Consider the following 17,873-nt stretch of genomic DNA (forward strand, 5'->3'; position numbering starts at 1 on the left):
TCAGACTGCAAATAGGCATTGTTGTGAAATATACAATGCTCAGTCTACATCTAGCCAGAGAGATGGATAAGCGTCTGGCACTGGAAAGAAACTTGTTCATCACCTTTTGGTGACCAGCTCAACTCAGATTTTAAGAGCATAATTTTCTGTATAGAAGTCTGTACATATTAGCCGTACCTACATTTGCGGTGATTATGATGATCACTGTGACACAAGCTTTCAGTCGGGACCACGCATGACACCCTTTGCAAACTAGCATGTAGCTATTAGACCCATGGGATCCCTGTAACCCTTATGCACCCCTGAACCCTCTGCCAGCTAGCATCAAAAGGTCCCTGGTCACAGCCATCCCATCACTGGGGTGGGGGGGGGGAGAAAAATGCAGTTTTGATGGTGGGGCTAGTGTTAAAGAGGGGAGTGTCTTTCCAGTATGCTCAATATAAACTGAACTGAGGTTATGCCAAGGGGAATGAGCCTTCTCCTTGCCTTATTGAATTCACTGGAAATTAAATTCTGCACACACCAGCCGGGTTTCACTTCTTTTTTTATAATTGGGGGGGGCGGGATTTTACCCAAGTTGGCACACCTCCTTCCATTGAAGGGGGAGGTGATTTGAATTTCAGGCTGGAGGGTGCAGAGCTGTATAGCAGCTAATTGCACTGTTAAGAGAAACTATTGCCGTTAGCGTGCGCGTTTCTTCCGGTTCCTATTACTTCTGCCTCATGGGACAGTGAGGCTTAATTAATCTATAAAAAGCACTTGGAGATTTGACCTCAAAAGCAGCTATATAAAAGCAAAGCATCTCCCCCCTACAATTAAGCAATTTGCTTTCTTCACTTTCCCTCTTTCTCTCTACAGCTGCTCACCCAGCCGCAGTGTGCAAAGGGATTTGCTGTGAGCTCTAGCAGCGCAGCCCCGGGGGGGGGGGGGGGACGCGTTTGTGTCTGTGGAAACATTTTAAACTGTTTCTGAATGTACTGCTGGGTTCGTGCCTGCTGTAAGGTTGTAGATCGGTTTCCACCCTGCTTCCATCAATCATTGAACATCAGAGGATCTTCAACGCACACAGAGAGAGAGAGACTCTCTTTACCCAATAGACACTAATGTTTTGAGGCACATCCTCAGCTGGTACAAATCAGCATAGCTTCAAAGCCTTGTATTAGTTCTTGCACTGGCCTTCCACTCCAGTCCAGTGCCTTGGGGGATGGCATCTGTTATTTCAGCTCTACGTCGTAAAGGAGCTGAAATGTCTCTTCCATTTAGCTGAAGGAGTGCTGGCTAGCATGCCCATCCACTTCAGAGGTCTGTGTTTGCCAGTAGATCAGACATGCTTGCTGGCAGCCATTAAGCTCTCCCGCACAGCCATCTCTTACGGCCCACAATCAGGCAGAAGAGTACAGGCGCTGGATTACCACCGGGGTCAGTAATATTTCACCCAGCACTTTGTGTTGCTAACCACTGTTTGCTTTGAAATCTGTAGTAACAAGGGGTGGGCCAGATCCTCAACTGACCGGAAGCTGGAGTTACACTGACTTACAGTAAAGCTGTGTTAATTAACACCCAGTGAGGGTCTGACCCTGTGTATCCAGGACTAGTGTGGGTGGACCTCAAGACCTAGTATAACTGTGTGTGCAGAGTAGTTAGCTGTCTTTGGGCTTTCGTTTCTGCAAGTTGCTTTCTCCTAAGCTCTGTATTTTGGGAATTCAAACATGTTTTGTGACAACTGTTCCATCTGCAGACAGATATCCCTTTGAAAAGCACTATCACGCTGAAGGTTGTAATTTTGCTTAAAGATCATTTGATTGTTTTTCCTCTGTGTTGGTTATTGACAGCACAAGCTGATGCAAACTATAACAGTCCTGCAAGTTACTTGTGAAAATAACTTAATGCTGGTCTTTATCTCGAGCTGTCCCGGGATTCAGACTGTAGGAGAAAACGAAGAGAGATCCTGCAATCGCAAACTGCGGGGAAGGGGCGAAAAGCTTTGGTGTCAGTCGCTGTAACTGAGGAGCGTGAATTTGAATGCTGCAATTCAGCATCTCATCTCTGTACTGCCCTTTTTTAACTTGTTCGGGCTGAGTGCCAACTAGCATTAATGTAGGAACTTGCTCAGTTATTAAGCAAACTTTTCAAGTGCACTAGTCGTCCTTGTGGCCTCTTTGGGAGGAATAAAATGAGAACATCCCCAACACTCCCTGTCGTCTGATTACTGATTTCCAGATTCTTAAACAGCCCTGGTTGGACATAGCTTATGGGTATAATGTGTTTGCAGTATCTTATCCAGCCACTAGAGGTTTTTGTTCTGCATAGTGTTCCAGACAGAGCATGGCCCTTGGTAAACAGAGGGACAAAGCTGGAGCTAGAATTGCTGTTGGAAAGCCCGTTTGCTTTATTGGTAGAATAGTGCTGGTTTTTATTAGATGCCATCTACTGCAGAAGTCATGTGGCATCATGTGTGAATCTGTTCTGTTTTATGAATTAAATTTACTATCCATGAAACCAAACATTACGTTTGTAGGAAAATGCATACAATCGAACTTTGGTTCATGTTTATCTCCTCTCACCTTACGCTTCCATTCCTCTCCGGGGAGGAAAATGTTGTTTCAGGTAGTTCTGAACTTGCCCCAAGTAGGAGGCAGCATGTCAGACGCAATCTCTCATGTCCTCATTCCTCTCTGGGATTTCTCAGTTGTACTATTCTGAACATTTTGGTCGGCCACTTCTTGTTTCCCACTGGCTACGGTCAAATATGCCCACTGAGGAGGAGATGGAATTCCTTATGACACGTCCATTGTTTGTTTCCCATGTCCGTTCAGGATGCTGTTTTTCACTGTGAGTAAACAAATTGGGCTGCTTTTCCTGTTCTGTTTTTAACTTCTTTTGAAGGCACGTACCCACAATTGTTGTCTCCTGTCCCACCTGTGGATTCCAACAAGCATCCCCCACTCCCAGCCTGTCTGCTCTTTGTTCTTGCATGTTGATTGTTCTGGGTGGAGGCCACAACAACCTGATTCCCAATGCTTGTTTGCCTTGCATCTTGAGTTTAGAAGCCCAGGGTTCATGTTGGTTTCGCAATATTACCGACCCCAAGCATTCAAAATTCGTAAGTCAAGCCCCGAAAAATCATGAGATGGGCTTAAAAATTGATTTGATTTCATAGAATCATAGAAGATTAGGGTTGGAAGAGACCTCAGGAGGTCATCTAGTCCAACCCCCTGCTCTAAGCAGAACTATCCTCAGCTTCTGGCTTCGCCTTCTGGCTTGCATCTTTAGGGTGCACATTTTCAGTCTTTTTTTTCCTGGTCTCCCCACTATTTACGATGGCTAGAAACTTTTTTAATGAAAGCTGAGATCTTCATGTGTTTGTATAAGTCTAGAAGCTGAGACCTAATGAACTTATTTTGTGAGCCATGTGTTACAAACACGAGTTGGCAATGTTATGAAACTTTTTAATACTTATTTATATCAAATATGTCAAACTGATAGATTGAAACTGACCTGCCACAGGGAGCACATGCACCAACAAGCATGGTTATAAAAGCCGATTTCTCCTGAATCAGCGTCTGTGCCTCAAGTTTGCTCATGTTGCCTGGTTAAAGCGCCTGTAACCCTACAGAACATATTTGAGCTATCAAGGATGCTTCCAGACTCTGATATGAGGGGATTTGGGGGGTTGTGCAGGAATCTATTAAAGTGGAATGACACCAGGTGCTTTGTATTGAGGAGTGCTGTACTCAAGACAGAAGCTGTATTTAACTTTGATGTTGAGTGTATAAGCTTTAAGTTCACACTCCATTCAGATGATGGGGGGAAATTGACAGCACCGCACATATTTGTAGGCCTAACGTCTTCCCAACTAGAAAGATTAGTTTTTTAGAAAATGTGTTTCCTGGCATATGCATGAAGATTCTAAATCTGGGAGATCTGCAGTTGCTGGACCTTGGTAGATGTAGCTTATGCGTTCCCATTACTGGGAAACCAGTCCTGCGTCAACTCCTGTGTCTCAAACCTCAATGCAGGACCCTTTATCTTCTCATTAAAGAATGGTCCCTGACTTTTTGTTGTGCACTGATACCCAGTGGGGCAAATCAGTGGCCTGAAAGTGACCCCTCTAAGGTACTAAAGCTGTTTAGTGGAGACGGTAACTGGGGAAATCATTAGGTGTTTCCAACAAGTCGTTAAACTGCGCTACTAATACAGTCTCAATGTGTGTTTGCAATTTGGATACCTTTGAACTGTCACAGTAATATCTGGTCTGTGCACAAATGTTATGTTCTATTTGTCTGTTAGGGGATGATGTTTTTTCCTTAAACTGATACACATCTATAACACCAGGAAAACCCTGTGTGTGGACACAGTTATACAGAACTGTTACAAAAATTCCATATAAGACCCTCACATTTATGTAGCATGTTTCATCTATAGCTCTCAAAGCACTTTACAAAGGAGGGCCATATCATTCTCCCCGTTTTTACAGAGGCGGGGGGGAACAGAGGTACTGTGACTTGTCCAAGGTCATCCAGCAGGCTGGTGTCTGGGCCTAGGAATAGAACCCAGGGCTCCTGACTCCCAGTCTGGTGCCTCATTCACTGTGCCTAACTTCTCCCCTCCCTTTTTTCGTACAGGAACTGCTATGCTGATATAAAGATGCTTTGTACGGCTAGAACTGTGTCCACACTAGGGAGGGCTGTACCACTTCAGTTATACTAGTACAGTTATATTGGTACAACTTGACGTGTAGACAAGGCCTAAGTGTAGATTCATCACTATTTTGGTGTGACCTGGGAAGCCTATCACAGGCTTTATTTTGCTTCATTACAAACAAGGCTGTGCTTCTCACTAAAAGAGTTGACCCAATTATTAGAGTAATAGAGTGTCTGGCCAGAAGAGACCACCAGATCAGTCAGATCACCTGTATGTCACAAGCTACCAACTTACTAAAGCCAACCACGCAAATGAGATCAAACTGACAGCCCACAGGAAACTAGGCTGTTATGTGCCACAAGCAGAGCGTAGGTGGGACTGGGGGACCCTGGTGCATGAGACCGCTGCAATGGCAGGGAAATGGTTAAGTGAGATATATCCGGATAATCTTGGTGAGTGACCCACACCCCACGTTGCAGAGGAAAGTGATTCCCACCTCCACCCCGGTCCCTGCCAGTCTCACCTGGTGGAAATTCCTTCCTGACCCCATGTATGGTGATCAGTTAAACCAGGCACCTGAGAGAGACTGCTTAGTGTTCCCACAGAGCCCTGGCCCCCCCCCAATATCTTATCCCCCCCACATACATTTTTATATCCTCCGAGAATTCACTCGGCTATTTGAGGGACACTTGGTGTATATATGGAAAAACATTAGCTGTGCTGCTCTCCACATTGCTCTGCCTGTCTGCTCCATATTTAGCATATGTATAAATCTGGATCTTAAAGCACACACTTCAGGGAAGCTGGACTTTTGATTAGCTTGATGACCTGCCTACAGAATTAAAAACAAACCAGTAGATTGACAGCATAATGGGTGAGTGTTTGGGATACGTGTTCATATGCCTCTGTGATCGTGAAGCGACATATTAGTTTAGTCTGGGAGAGTTATTCCTAGGTTGCACAGTGGAGAAGTTGGCATTGGATCCATGTTTCAGATCTTGTTTTGGGAAAACTGATGGATGGTTTTATCCCCACCGCCCTCTCCCCCCCACTAAGATCAGGAGTGGTGCGTTTGAATAGATATGTGTAGCATGAAGTGTACATAAGGTAGGCTTCGTTTTGGGTCTGCTAGCCTTCCCCTCCAAGCCATTGGTTTAGTACAGGTGCACTCAACTTCTGTAGCATTTGTCTGTGAAAATAAAGGTTTGTTTTTCTTTTCATAGCTTGATGGCTGAAGTTCACTAGTTGAGAATGTTGGTGAATGGAAGGGTCCAACTTGGCTGAGCGGGAAGTAAAGAATGATAAAGCATATATCAGTGGTCTGTAAATTATTTGTCTTCCTTTGAAAACTCTTACACTTAAATGGAGACTAGTTGAATAATCGTCTGTCAGGCTTGCCTTGATACCCAGGATGTGGTTAATATGGGGATGGAAGGCACCAGAGCTCTTCAGATGTGTGTCTGAGTTGGAAGATGTTCTCTAAACCCTCTGCCTCCTTTATGTGAGAGATACATGAATGAGAGAGAGAGAGAGCGCTATAGCAATTGTTACGCTTGTTGACTGGAGTGTCTGACAGCTGGACTATTAATACAGCTTTCTGTAATATTGCTTGCTGCCAAACACTAGCCTCCATAATCAAGGTAGGAAAGGTTACATGCCTTTCTGCTTGTATCACCTTGTAATCACTTGGATTAATTGCATGTCCCAAAATTACCAGTGTTTGCATTTACTTTTTTAAAGGAATAGCGTTTCCCCAACAACCTCATCTTCTGATCCTGTTGATAGTTTTTGTTCTCTGTCTCATTACCTGATTCAAACCTTTTGATCAATACAGTCTTACTCCAACTAGTGCTCAGTTTATTTATAAACCTTTGAGTCCTAACTCTGGCAGGTTGGCAGCACGTCCTGAAACAATGCCTTTAAAATAAAAATTGCACAGAACTTCAGAGTAATCTTCTGTCAAGACTTAATGCATCTCTGTCCCCTTCAATTAACCACATTCCTGACATGCTGACATGGGAAAGATTGTGGGGAAACACATTGAATACATCAGTCCTCAAATGTAAGTTTCTTTTCATTGCATTCCAGCAAAAGCACTCTATTCTTCAGGACACATTCCTTCCTCCTTCTCCTTTCCCTTGGGAGAAACTGACCAGTTCATAACAATCAGCCTCAGCCAGAAAAATTGTTAGGAGTGAAAAGCTTGTCTTCATGTTTCCTATTATCTCACTGTTCCTATCAGAACCCTGCCCTGTCTGAAGAGCTGTGATTTGTGTGCATTTCCTACGAGTCTTAGTTCTTTCTATTTGCAAGCAGAAAGCTTTATTAAAAAAAAAAAAAAATAGGAAGGATGGTCCAGTGGGTCTGGCCTAGGACTTGGCAGACCCAGGAAGAATTCCCTGCTCCTCTTGTGTGAATTGGGCAAATAACATTTAAGCACACAGCAAGCTGGAGTCATGTCGGCATAGCTGTGCAAGTGCGGGCTGTGTGTGTGTGTGGGGGGGGGGGGACACGGACCCCACCCCTTTGAGTGACATAAGTTGAGCAGGCATAAGTGTTAGTGTAGACAGCGCTATGTCAGTGGGAGAGCTTCTCTCACCGACATAGTTCCCGCCACTCATGGAGGTGGTTTCATTATGTTGGTGGGAGCGCTCTCTCTGTCGGCATAGAGTGGCTGTGCAAGTGATCTTACGGCGACGCCACTGTAAGCTTGCTGGTGTAGACATGGCCTAAGCCAACCTGCCGAGGTACTTACATTGGTGAGGAGTAGAGATGCTTGCCCTAGTATCTGATGCTGCAGACAGTGCTTTGATCAATCCTGCCAGAGTTGTCAGTCTCTTGGGCAGCGTGGTCAGGAGGGAGAGCTAATTTATGCTAGGTCTTAGCTCCAAGCAGTCTGCTACTGATTAGTTTTTCCTCCTCTTGGTTCAGGTGTATTTATCCAGCTGGTTCTGGGGTCAGTGACTCTCACTCAAGTGGTTTCACATGTCTGATACTCCCCTCTCCAGTAAATAAATCCTTTTATTTGGTGAGGTTTTTGTGTTTAAAAAATACTTATATAGGAAGTGTCCTTCCCCCACCCTAGATGCTCAGTCTACACACCACACGGGACTAGTTGAGGTAGACCAGTTGATCTGGTGTCTAAAGGCTGGTCTACACTGGGAACTTGCATTGGTAGAATTATCTTTCTCAGGCGTGAAATATCCACAACCCAAGAGACGTAGCTATGCTGACCTAACCCCGGTGTAGACAGCATTAGGTCAACGGAAGAAGCTACCATCTCTTAGGGAGGTGAATTAATTATGCTGATGGGAGAGTCCCTCCCACCAGCACCGGTGGTGTTTACGCTGAAGCACTATAGCAGTGCCACTGTAGCTGTTTAAGTGTTAATGTACCCGAAGTCTTTAAAAAGAGGATGAAGTGCGTGTGCTGCTCTGTTTATGCCGCTGTCATCTCTGTGTAGATGAGCATAAGCGTGACATGGAATTGGGAGGCTGATGTCTGCGTTCTTTTTCTTCCTGATTCTATTGGTACCTGAATTTAAAAGCCACTGAGATGGAATCTGAAAGTACTTGAGGTGCAGTTGTTTAAATCCTCCCTCCCCCACTTCCTCCTCTGGCTTGCTTTGCAAAACCACCTGTGTTAGGTCAGTCCTACTTCCTTTGCTCCTCTTTCATCCAGCAGGTAGGAGCTGTACTGCTTATTACAGGCCCACCCTAGATTTGCTGTTGGGCATAAGGAAATACACTGCTGTCCATTTAAGAGTTTGTTTAGGATGTCTTGCTGCAAAATGAAAAGAAAAGGCCAGGTGGGGAGGGGAGAAGAGGGGAGAACCACAGAGAGGCTGAAATTGAAGAGATTATCAGGAACCTTTGGATGGGGTTATGCCTTTTATTAACCTAGGAGTCTGATGGGGAAAGCTCCAAATTCTAAAATGGCTTGAAAACGTCATGTGAAACCAAGGCAATAAGGATCAACCTTTACCTTTCATTCTGATGGGAGTTTCAGGGTTGGTTAGAGTTGGTAGGCAGCGTAGCTGTAGCCATGTCAGTCCAGGTTATTAGAGAGACTAGGTGGATGAGGTAATATATCTTATTGGACCAACTTCTGTTGGTGAGACAGAGAAGCTTTGGAGCTACACAGAGCTCTTTGCTTGGTGTGGATGACTTCTGCTCAAGTGGGTTGTACAAAGAGGTTTACTTTCTAATTATCCAAGAGCCACTGCCATTCAGTTTTCACATAGCAGACCAGGGAGGAGTTGGAAATCTTTGCAAAGGCTGAGGTGCAGGGAGCACTGGCTTTAAATCCAATTAGCATCCACCTGTCACCCAGGGTCAGATCTACAGGTAGTGTGTCTCAGATCCAAATTGCTCTGGTTTGATTAGAGTCTCCCAGAGAAGGGAGGTGAGAAAAGGAACTTGAGGCTATGTAAGCCCAAACAAAGAGCTCCTACTTTGTTTTTCCAGTAAGTCTTTTTTTTCTCTGTCTCAGCAGCACCCATCTCGATGAGTTCTTGAAGATAAGGTGGTAAGTCTTAATAATAACTCGACCTCTTCCTTTGTGATTAGGTTTTGCACTGTATCACTGCAGTCTTGTTAGAGAGCTCTTAAGAATGTATGATCCGGTCTTTTGTGTGTGTTTCCTGCTTTGTGTGTAGGGGGAGCGTGCCCGGCTGTGATATAAACCGGGGTGTACATCCAAGTTTTTGAGCTGTTCTACAAGCCAGTTCTGAATAGGTCTGGCAATGGGGAGAGGGATCTGGAGCTGATGCAAGGAGCTGTGAAGAAATGAAACTGTTGTGGCCGTGAAGCTGGGGTGAAAGATGCTTCTTTATGAAAGAGACTCAACTTGGGAGTCAGGTTTGGGATTCTGTTCCCAGCTCTGCCCGTTACCTATTTTGTCTTTTGGCAGATAATGTGATCTGTGCCTCGGTTTATGCATCTATATAATGGACGTAAAATGTGTGTTAGAAACCCAACCATCACTTTGGCCTTACCTGGCTGTAAGAAGGGGAAGTAGCAGATATTTCTACCAGGCTGTCATTTCCCTGTGGGTAAAATGATGATTCTTGATGTTTTTCACTGCTTTCCAAAGAGTTTTGAATGGCAGTGGTGAAACTGACCAGAATTTTGTGTTAATTTCTGTTTGTTCAGAACCAGATCATAGCTGCCACAATCAGGAAGGCAATGCTGATTGGTTCATATTTGGAAGGCAGATTCTTTGTAACCATAAGGGCTAAAAACTAAACTGTGTGTTGCATTAAAGCTTAAATCTTCTAGAAAATGGGGTCTGAGGCTCCAATACTCGCTAGGGAAAGCTCTTGAGTATGTTTGGATTTTTCAAACAACGCATAATAATTGAAGTTTAGCACAGATAAGGAGATAATGACACTTCTGTTGAGGCGACCATCAGAACTCAATGACTGAAGAAGTAAATGTTTACCATTTGCTTCAGTATCTATTTCTGGGGGTAAATTTTGATTTTTGTTAAATATATAAACTATTTTGATACCAGAAATGAAAATCTGATGCCAATGCTCTAATTCTTTCCCTTCTGTCAGGTGTGCACCCCCATAATTTACTGAAACATATTTGTCATGAGCCCCTTCCCCTCTCTGAGAAAAGGAAAAATATGGATACTGTTAGTTGCTGTCCAGTGGCTATGGTAGAAGAGGGTTTGAAGTCCTTTGTGCTGCAGCTTTAAGGGAAACAGGCAGGGTTACTTACTTCCCTTGTTTGATTTGGTAACAATGCATCATAATCCGGGAAGTCATGCCTGTTTAGTTTCAAGCAGTCTGGATATTTTCATTAGAAGTACCTGGAAATCTTTGTTTGTCCCTTACTTTAAATACAACTTGAGAATTTTAGCTTAAAGTAAAATTTAAAAAATGAACGAGGCTCTGGAATTAGAGATACAGAGAAGAGAAACTATATTCACTTCTGAACAAGTCAGAAAGCAGAGATTTATATAATGAGTGGGGTCTTGGAGGCACCCCCCATGGGCCACAGGTTAGAACTGTCACGTATCTCTGTTCGATGGAGCTCTTGACAGCGTCTTTGCAAGCCTGGAATGGCAGGGTGCAGGATACAGGTTGGAGGTGTGGTAGCTAGTTCTAAAGATCTGTCACTTGCATGAGCACCAAATCTGCCAAAATCTGTGCTGTCTGTACAATACATGAATGTAGTAAACCGCCAACCTGGGTACATGCTAATCCCTCTTTTCTACCTGTCGCTGTGGAAAATGCCCAGGCACTTTGTGCCATGCCTGGTGTTTCCCCATCTGACAGATTTAACTTATGCCTGTTGGGTGTGCAGTGGATTACTTACTGATCGTTAACATGCAAATATCGTCCTGGCTGAGGGCTGTAACTTCGAATGCCCATGAAGCATGGCTGAACCTTTTGACAGGTAGTCTCTGGGATCAGCCGTTTGTATCCTCTCATGAGCTGTTTGTGGAAGACTTGTGCTGCTTAGCTGTTCTCTTGCCTGTAGGACACGAGATTATAAGCACTCTAGTGTCTGCCTTCAGAGTATCTGCATTTAAATATATCATAAAGTGCTGGAACACTCAGGAATGAAATCATAACAAGCAAATTTCAAGAGCATCCTGGTATTTCAATAGGCGGCAGGAACAGCCTGGGTTAACTTGCGGAAAATGACTCTATGAGCACTGTCAATGAGTTGACTCCAATACTTGGCATTTCAGTAATTCACAGCTGAAGGCCACACATTTACAATAGGTTCTAGAGGATTTTAACAGATCCTAAAATATAGTGTCTGTAAGTTGGAAGAAAGGCTAACTTATAAACCTGAGAACGGACACCCTGAACCAATTCTTAAAGGAAGTAGCAATGGTTGCTTTCTACAAAAAACAAAAAAAAGAGATTTCATTACCAGCAGTGAGAAATGATCTCCAAAGTCAACTTGTCCTCACTAGCAGAGCTTTTAGCACCTCAGAACTGGTGGCTTGTGCTGGGGTGGCACAGGAATTCTTGTTCCCCGAAGAGAATTCAGGAACCATTTTTCTGTTTATAAATGGTGCATGTAGTACTTAGAGACCCAAGTGTGAACAGGGCTCCCATTTCTGCTAGACACATGAGAGGAGATGGTTCCTACAATGAGAGCTTGAACCCAAATCTCTTGAGTTGCAGCTCAGTGCTATACCACACACCTATTGTCTACAGTTAACTAATTATTTCTACAAACAAGCCGTGAATGCTCACTCTAACCATCTATTTTATTCTCCCTTCAGGTTGTCCAGGTAGTAAAAGTTGCATCTGATTACACTTCTCTTGGCAGCCGGAATTTCCCACACGGGATAGCATAGCGCCTGCAGCAAGCCCCCGAGAGAAAACATGACCCACTAGCGTTTCCCAGGACCGCACAAATTTTCAGGATGGCAGCCCAGAGGATTCGGGCTGCCAACTCCAGTGGCCTCCCGCGGTGCAAGTCCGAGGGGACGCTGATCGACCTCAGCGATGGGTTTTCGGACACCAGCTTTAGTGATGTCAAAGGTGAGGAGCATTTTGCAGCATTTGATATTTGTATTACGGTAGCAAATAGGGGCCCTGACTGAGATGAGTGGCCCACGACATTAGGCTTTATATCAGGGGTTCCCAACCTTTTTGGCTCAAGGGCCACAAATATAATTTTTACAACCCTGAAGGGCCCCGAGTCTATCAACTCATAAAGAAGGTATTATTGTACACACCATACGACATAGGACTGCAAATCTCTATGTATTTCAAGGAAACATTTTGATGCTACTGGGCTCGTTTTTACATTCACTGTTTTATACCTACAAATGACTCTCAGTACGACACTCTCACAGACAAAGCAGTAGTGTAGATGAGTGACTATCACTGCACACTGAAGCACATAGCCTGGCAGCAAAGTCACGGTGGGCACTGATTTGTAGAGTCCTGCCCCTCCTCAAGCATGTAGGTCCTGGCTGCTGCATCAGCAGCACCTGCTCTCCCCCCACCAATGCAGCCAGACGGAAGGAGTTGAGTGAGGAGGCTGCCTCCTCGCTGATTTCCTCCTGTCCCCCTGGCTGCAGCAGGGAAACCGCATGCATCCTGTAGTCCTGTGTGCTCCAACTGGGTCCCTAGGTAGTGGCTCCCTTCTGCAGCCAGGGGGATGGGAAATCCATGCTCCCCTCTCCTAGGGACTCAGGCAGAGCGCTGTGCTGTCTGCTGGAGCCAGGGGGAGAGCATTGATCTCCTATCCCCTTGGCTGTAGTAAGGAGCCTGTACCGGTCTCGTAGCCCTGCGGCAGCATGCTCCACCTGAGTCCTTAGGCAGCAGCTCCCTTCTGCAGCCAGCGGGAGGGAAGTGGTGGGCTACTTTGAAAGACCCCACGGGCCACAGGTTGGGCAACACTGCTCTGTGTGCACATAGAATAAGCCAGTGCTGGAGAAGATGCACAAAGGAGGAAGGAGAAAGAATGGGGAGAAAGGAATGGTGGTAAATTGACTGACTTTTCAGTTGGGAAGCGAAGGGGTGAAGTGACATGCTCAAGGTCACATGGGGCATCTGTGGCAGAACTGGGAATTGACCCTCAAAGTTCTGAGTCCCAATCTACTGCTGTAACCAGCACCAGCCGCCTTCCCCTGCCATTTGGTTTCCATACTTTCCTGGATTAAAATGTCTCCTCCTTATGGGGTGAAAGTGTAGGGGTCTTCATGAACACTTAGAAGAGACCTGGGATCTTCCACAGCTGACTGCAGTACTTGGGGTAAAGGCAGCTTGGATTCAAGGATTTATTGTGTGAATAAAGCCCCTAATTGATATGTCAGAAGCAGTTGAAAATTGACTAGGCCCCTGCTCCATTTCCATTGTCTCCAGAAAGGGATGCATTCAACTAATTTCTTACAATTGTGTTTAGTTCATTATCTAACAAATATTGATTTGCTAGAGGCGGGAGAGTAGTTTGCGTCATTTACGTATTCACCCAGTGCACAGTCAACCTGTGGAACTCTTTGCCAGGAGATGTTGTGAAGGCCAAAAATGTAACTGGGTTCAAAAGAGAATGAGATAAGTTGATGGAGGCTAGGTCCGTCAATGGCTGTTAGCCTCAACCCCATGCTCCGGGCGTCCCTAAACCTTTGACTGCCAGAAACTGGGACTGGATGACAGAGGATGGATCACTCTATATTGCCCTTTTTTGTTTGCTGTCTCTGAAGCTTTGGAATTGGCCACTGTGGGAAGACGGAATACTGGGCTAGATGGACCTTTGATCTGACCCGGCGTGGCTGTTCATATGGTCTTTGAGCGGGGCGTTGGCCTGATACAAATGGAACTGAAATAAACATGGTTTATTTTTTTGGTAATGATGACTTGTGATCTTGCTTAGATGTTCCTTCACTTTCAGTAGATTGGCTCTGTTCCTTTTCAATCAGTGGGGCCAGGCATTCTAGCCTGATTCTGGTTTCCATCGCTAGAGGCAGGTAGCAGCAGAATAATTCTTGTGCTCTAGTTAAGAGGCTAGCTGGACTGGGAGAAAATTTATCCTTGGCGGTGTGGCTGAACTGGTCTCCCCTTCCTTGCCCATGGGGCCTGTTACATGAAACCACAGAGCCATCCTCTGGCTCCAGCCTGCCTCTCATATATACAGAAGACTAGCAATGGGTCTTCTATTGCGTCAATAACCCCCTGCCTCGTACTTATCTGCTCCTGCATAGAAACACGTCTGTCTTGTCTCGGAACAAATGAACTATTTAGTGAATAACCAAAAATTCAAGAAAAACACACAGCACCCAGTTCCAAGGCGAGGGCAGGGAGTGGAGGAAGGATCAGAAATAAGAAATGTACTGGCAACGAAACCGACAGCTGCCCTTGGGAGTGTGCAAATGGTGGTAATACAGGAACACCTTGGCATAGGAGAAAAACGTTAATCTTTGGGTTTCCCAGTCCACTGGAGTGCCTTGCCCAGCGTAAAGCATCAAGTGGAGACCCACTCATCATGCAGTCCTGAAACTTGTCCATCAGCAGAATAAACTGCCTCCACTTCGCCCCCCTCGGCATCGCAGTTTGCCAACCTCAGGCATTCAAAAATCATGTCAGGTCACCAAAATCATGAGATTTAAAAGGATAATTTAGGGGGCAGTTATTTGCTTTTTGGTTTCGTTTATGGCACCCTTATATTTTCATGTATTTTGCCGCAACCATAAGGGTAGAAACTTTCATTTAAAAAAAAAACAAAAAACTTAAATTCTCCCCTAATCGCATGACTTCTGGACTTTAAAATAATCTAATACCATGAGAGTTGACCATGCTGCTTTGGAGCTGATCGTGCAAACTCTGACTTCATTGACCATTTGTCTGATTAAGAAATGTAAAGCGTTATCTATATTATTCTGGAATAAGATAGTGTGAATTTAAAGCACTACAGCTATTTTGGAATCATTCCTCATGTGACAAGAATAGTTATTCTGGAATAGCTCTGCCAGGCAATTTCTCCATGTTTGCAAGACCTAAGACTGGACCCAGCATGGCCAAACTTCAGGGCAGCCTTTCCGTGCGCTATACTATACTTAAACTACATGCTTTCAATTCTTGTTTGGATAGCCAGTTGTGAAAGGTAGCTCTGTAGTTGGGAGATCCCTGGGGCTGAGCTGCGGAGGGAACCATGCAATGCTGATGTCTTTTGAACTTGTTCTTTACTCAATTTTAAGCTCCTTGTGCAAGGTTTCTCTGTTCCCCCTCCCCGTCCTCCTTTGCGCGCGCACATGTGCACACCTCCCCTAAGTAAAGAACATCTCCCTACTATTGTGTACTGAACAATGCATAACTTTAAATAGCTTGTTTGCTGCTGGGAGCTGGCCACTTTGTCCTTGGTTCATCGTTTTTAGGCTGGACCCTAGAATGGCAACACGATATTTGACTATTGCATATCACTTGTTTACATTAAATACATCAATGGAAGCACTTTCATTTATGAAAAGGCAATTCATCTTAAAGGTGCGGCAGCTTCAAACCTGTTTGCAATTCCTCCCCATTTCGTTAAGGCGGAAAGGCTATGAACTAGCTAATGTCCAACTAGGAAAGGCATATGCTATCAATGTGGCTTCTTTACCTTCACACACAAGCAGAGAATGTATAAGTGGCTTTCCCAACAAGAGCCAGGTATTGAGTTTTTTTCTTTCCACAGTGAAGTGCAGACTATGAAAAGAGAATGTAATGGATGTTTGGATACTTGGTAAAATAATCTCATTGTACCCGATACACAGTGCAGTACTCAAAGGCAGATAATCTTGCCACTGGTTTAGTCTAAATGAGCCCAGAGAAATAATTTCAGTTACATTGAGGTAGGTGCTGGCAAATGTTAGATGTCATTACCTCCCCATCTCCCAGGGGTGGTTTGGTATCTTTGTTTCAGGAGTAGCCGAAGGCAGAATTGAATGTCCAAAGTCCTTGTAGCACTCAGTTGGGTTTTTCTTTGAAAATGTGAACAGAATAGCTTGTTCGTTAAGGCTGTGATTCAACCAGGCACTTGGGTTTGGTGTCTTCATACTAGTCGTGTTGAGTTGTGTTAAGAACACGGTGTTCCCACTGGGTTTGTTTAACCCTAGATGCAGTGCCCTCTCGGTACATGCTCCTGGAGCGGAGCATTCTGGGAGTTAATCAAGGCCGCTGCACCAACACAAAAACCCGCAGCAGTGAGTCTAAGACCCTGGGTCTGCAGACTCAGGATATGTCTACACTGGAAATGCTGCAGCTGCAGTGTAGACATCACTGCCGCGTCCAATTTGGCTCTTCCATCCCTGCAGTAGATCCACTTCACCAAGATGCGGTAGCTAGGTCGATGAAAGAATTTTCATCTGTGTCGCAGGGTCTACACTGGGGCAGAGATTGATTTAACTGTCACACAGGGCATGCTGTTTTTCACAGCCCTGAGCAATGCAATTAAGAGAGCCTAACTTTGTAGTGTGGACTAGCCCTCAGGCTCTCACTGGTGTGCTAAAAACAGCCATGTAGACCTTTTTAGTGCCGTAGCTTGAGCCCCATGATCGCCAGTCTGCAGAGCTGGGCTCTGAGACTCACTAACCGTGCTTGTGGTGTAGTCATCCCCCATGTGTCTCAAGTCTACACAAGGCCGATTGCAGTGCAGAACCGTGCATGGGGAACACCACCTCCCTTGCTATTAACATCAAGAGGTGCTTTTTATTTTTGTGTTTTGCATTCCAGCGAGATCAGAGCTGGGAAGACGTCATAACTGATGTTTGTTGCCTTCTCTGAACCCCCTTCCCTCTCCAGGGAACACGATCACCCAGGTGGGTTCTTTTGGGTCTGATGGGAATTACTTAAAATGTTACTTTCAGGGAACTTCTGTGTTGGAGGTGAAAAATAATTTCAGCACTTTAAAGAGAGTGAGGTCGTGCTGATTCTGTTGCTCACAGGCTACTGTTGGCTTGCAATTAAGCCGCCTGTGTACTGTGTACTAGACCTTAGCTACGTGGTATGGCTCCTTGCAGCGTTGTGAGAATGCTGGCAGAATCAACTGAGGTCCAAATCCTTCTAAAAAAGGCCCCGTGGAATGAAAAAGATATGTTGCCTGCATGCGTTTATTTTGTTTTTTGTTTTGTACTGTAGCAGAGGAATAGACCATCCATGTCAGAAGTTGTGTGTGTGGAGAGGGTCAGTTTTCACTGGGGAGCCAGTAGATCAAGTTGTCTTTCAGCCTTTTAATTGGGGAGGGACTCGGAGGAAAATTCACAACTTCTTAATAATTTTCCCTCCCTCTGTTCAACCAGCCCTGCTGCCCAGCTGGCGTGCCAGCAACTATACGGGAGCATGATATCACTCCTGCAAGGCTCAGGAGATCTTCATGGCAGCGACTTCCCCAGTTGATCTGGCTAGTCGGAGGATGCTTCATAGCCAGAAGTGAGCTAGAGAAAATAAGCAGCCATAGCGACGGTGTGTCTAGTGATGCTGTTGAAATTAACAGAGCAAACCCCAAGTCCTGTTAGGAGCAGGGCGATCAAGTCACAGAAGAATGGTGGCTCGGTTAACAACCTGAGACCAAATACCGAGCTAGTAGAATTGGTGCCAAGTAGAGAAGCAGCCAGAGGGATGGCTGCACCTCACCCAGGGAGCCAAGTGTTTAATTGAATTAATGGGCACTTCATACCAGGATGCCAGAAAGACTTAAGAGGGTTTGTGTTTCACACTGAAAATTAAATGTGGGTTTTGGGGACAGTTAATTCCCCCCTACATGCCATGTCTTCTC

General features: G+C 45.0%; 1 protein-coding gene across 5 annotated transcripts in view; it reads left to right on the plus strand.

The window, feature by feature from the left end:
- SH3BP4 (SH3 domain binding protein 4) overlaps nucleotides 1–17,873 on the plus strand; it is a 99,585-nt gene that overhangs the window by 56,726 nt on the left and 24,986 nt on the right. For 3 of the 5 annotated variants that reach the window (XM_067548610.1, XM_067548614.1, XM_067548611.1), the window contains one exon: nucleotides 11,896–12,157. In XM_067548610.1, the coding sequence (XP_067404711.1) occupies nucleotides 12,040–12,157 (118 nt within the window). In that variant the 5' untranslated portion in view covers nucleotides 11,896–12,039. Of the gene's footprint in view, nucleotides 1–1,381; nucleotides 1,420–11,895; nucleotides 12,158–16,759; nucleotides 16,918–17,873 lie in introns of those variants that run through there. The other 2 variants (XM_067548612.1, XM_067548613.1) reach the window with 2 other exon arrangements.

This window comes from Emydura macquarii, unplaced genomic scaffold (genome assembly GCF_026122565.2).
Source record: "Emydura macquarii macquarii isolate MOO-44397 ecotype Brisbane River unplaced genomic scaffold, CSIRO-AGI_Emac_v2 contig_1253, whole genome shotgun sequence".
In the NCBI taxonomy this organism is placed as follows: Eukaryota; Metazoa; Chordata; order Testudines; family Chelidae; genus Emydura; species Emydura macquarii.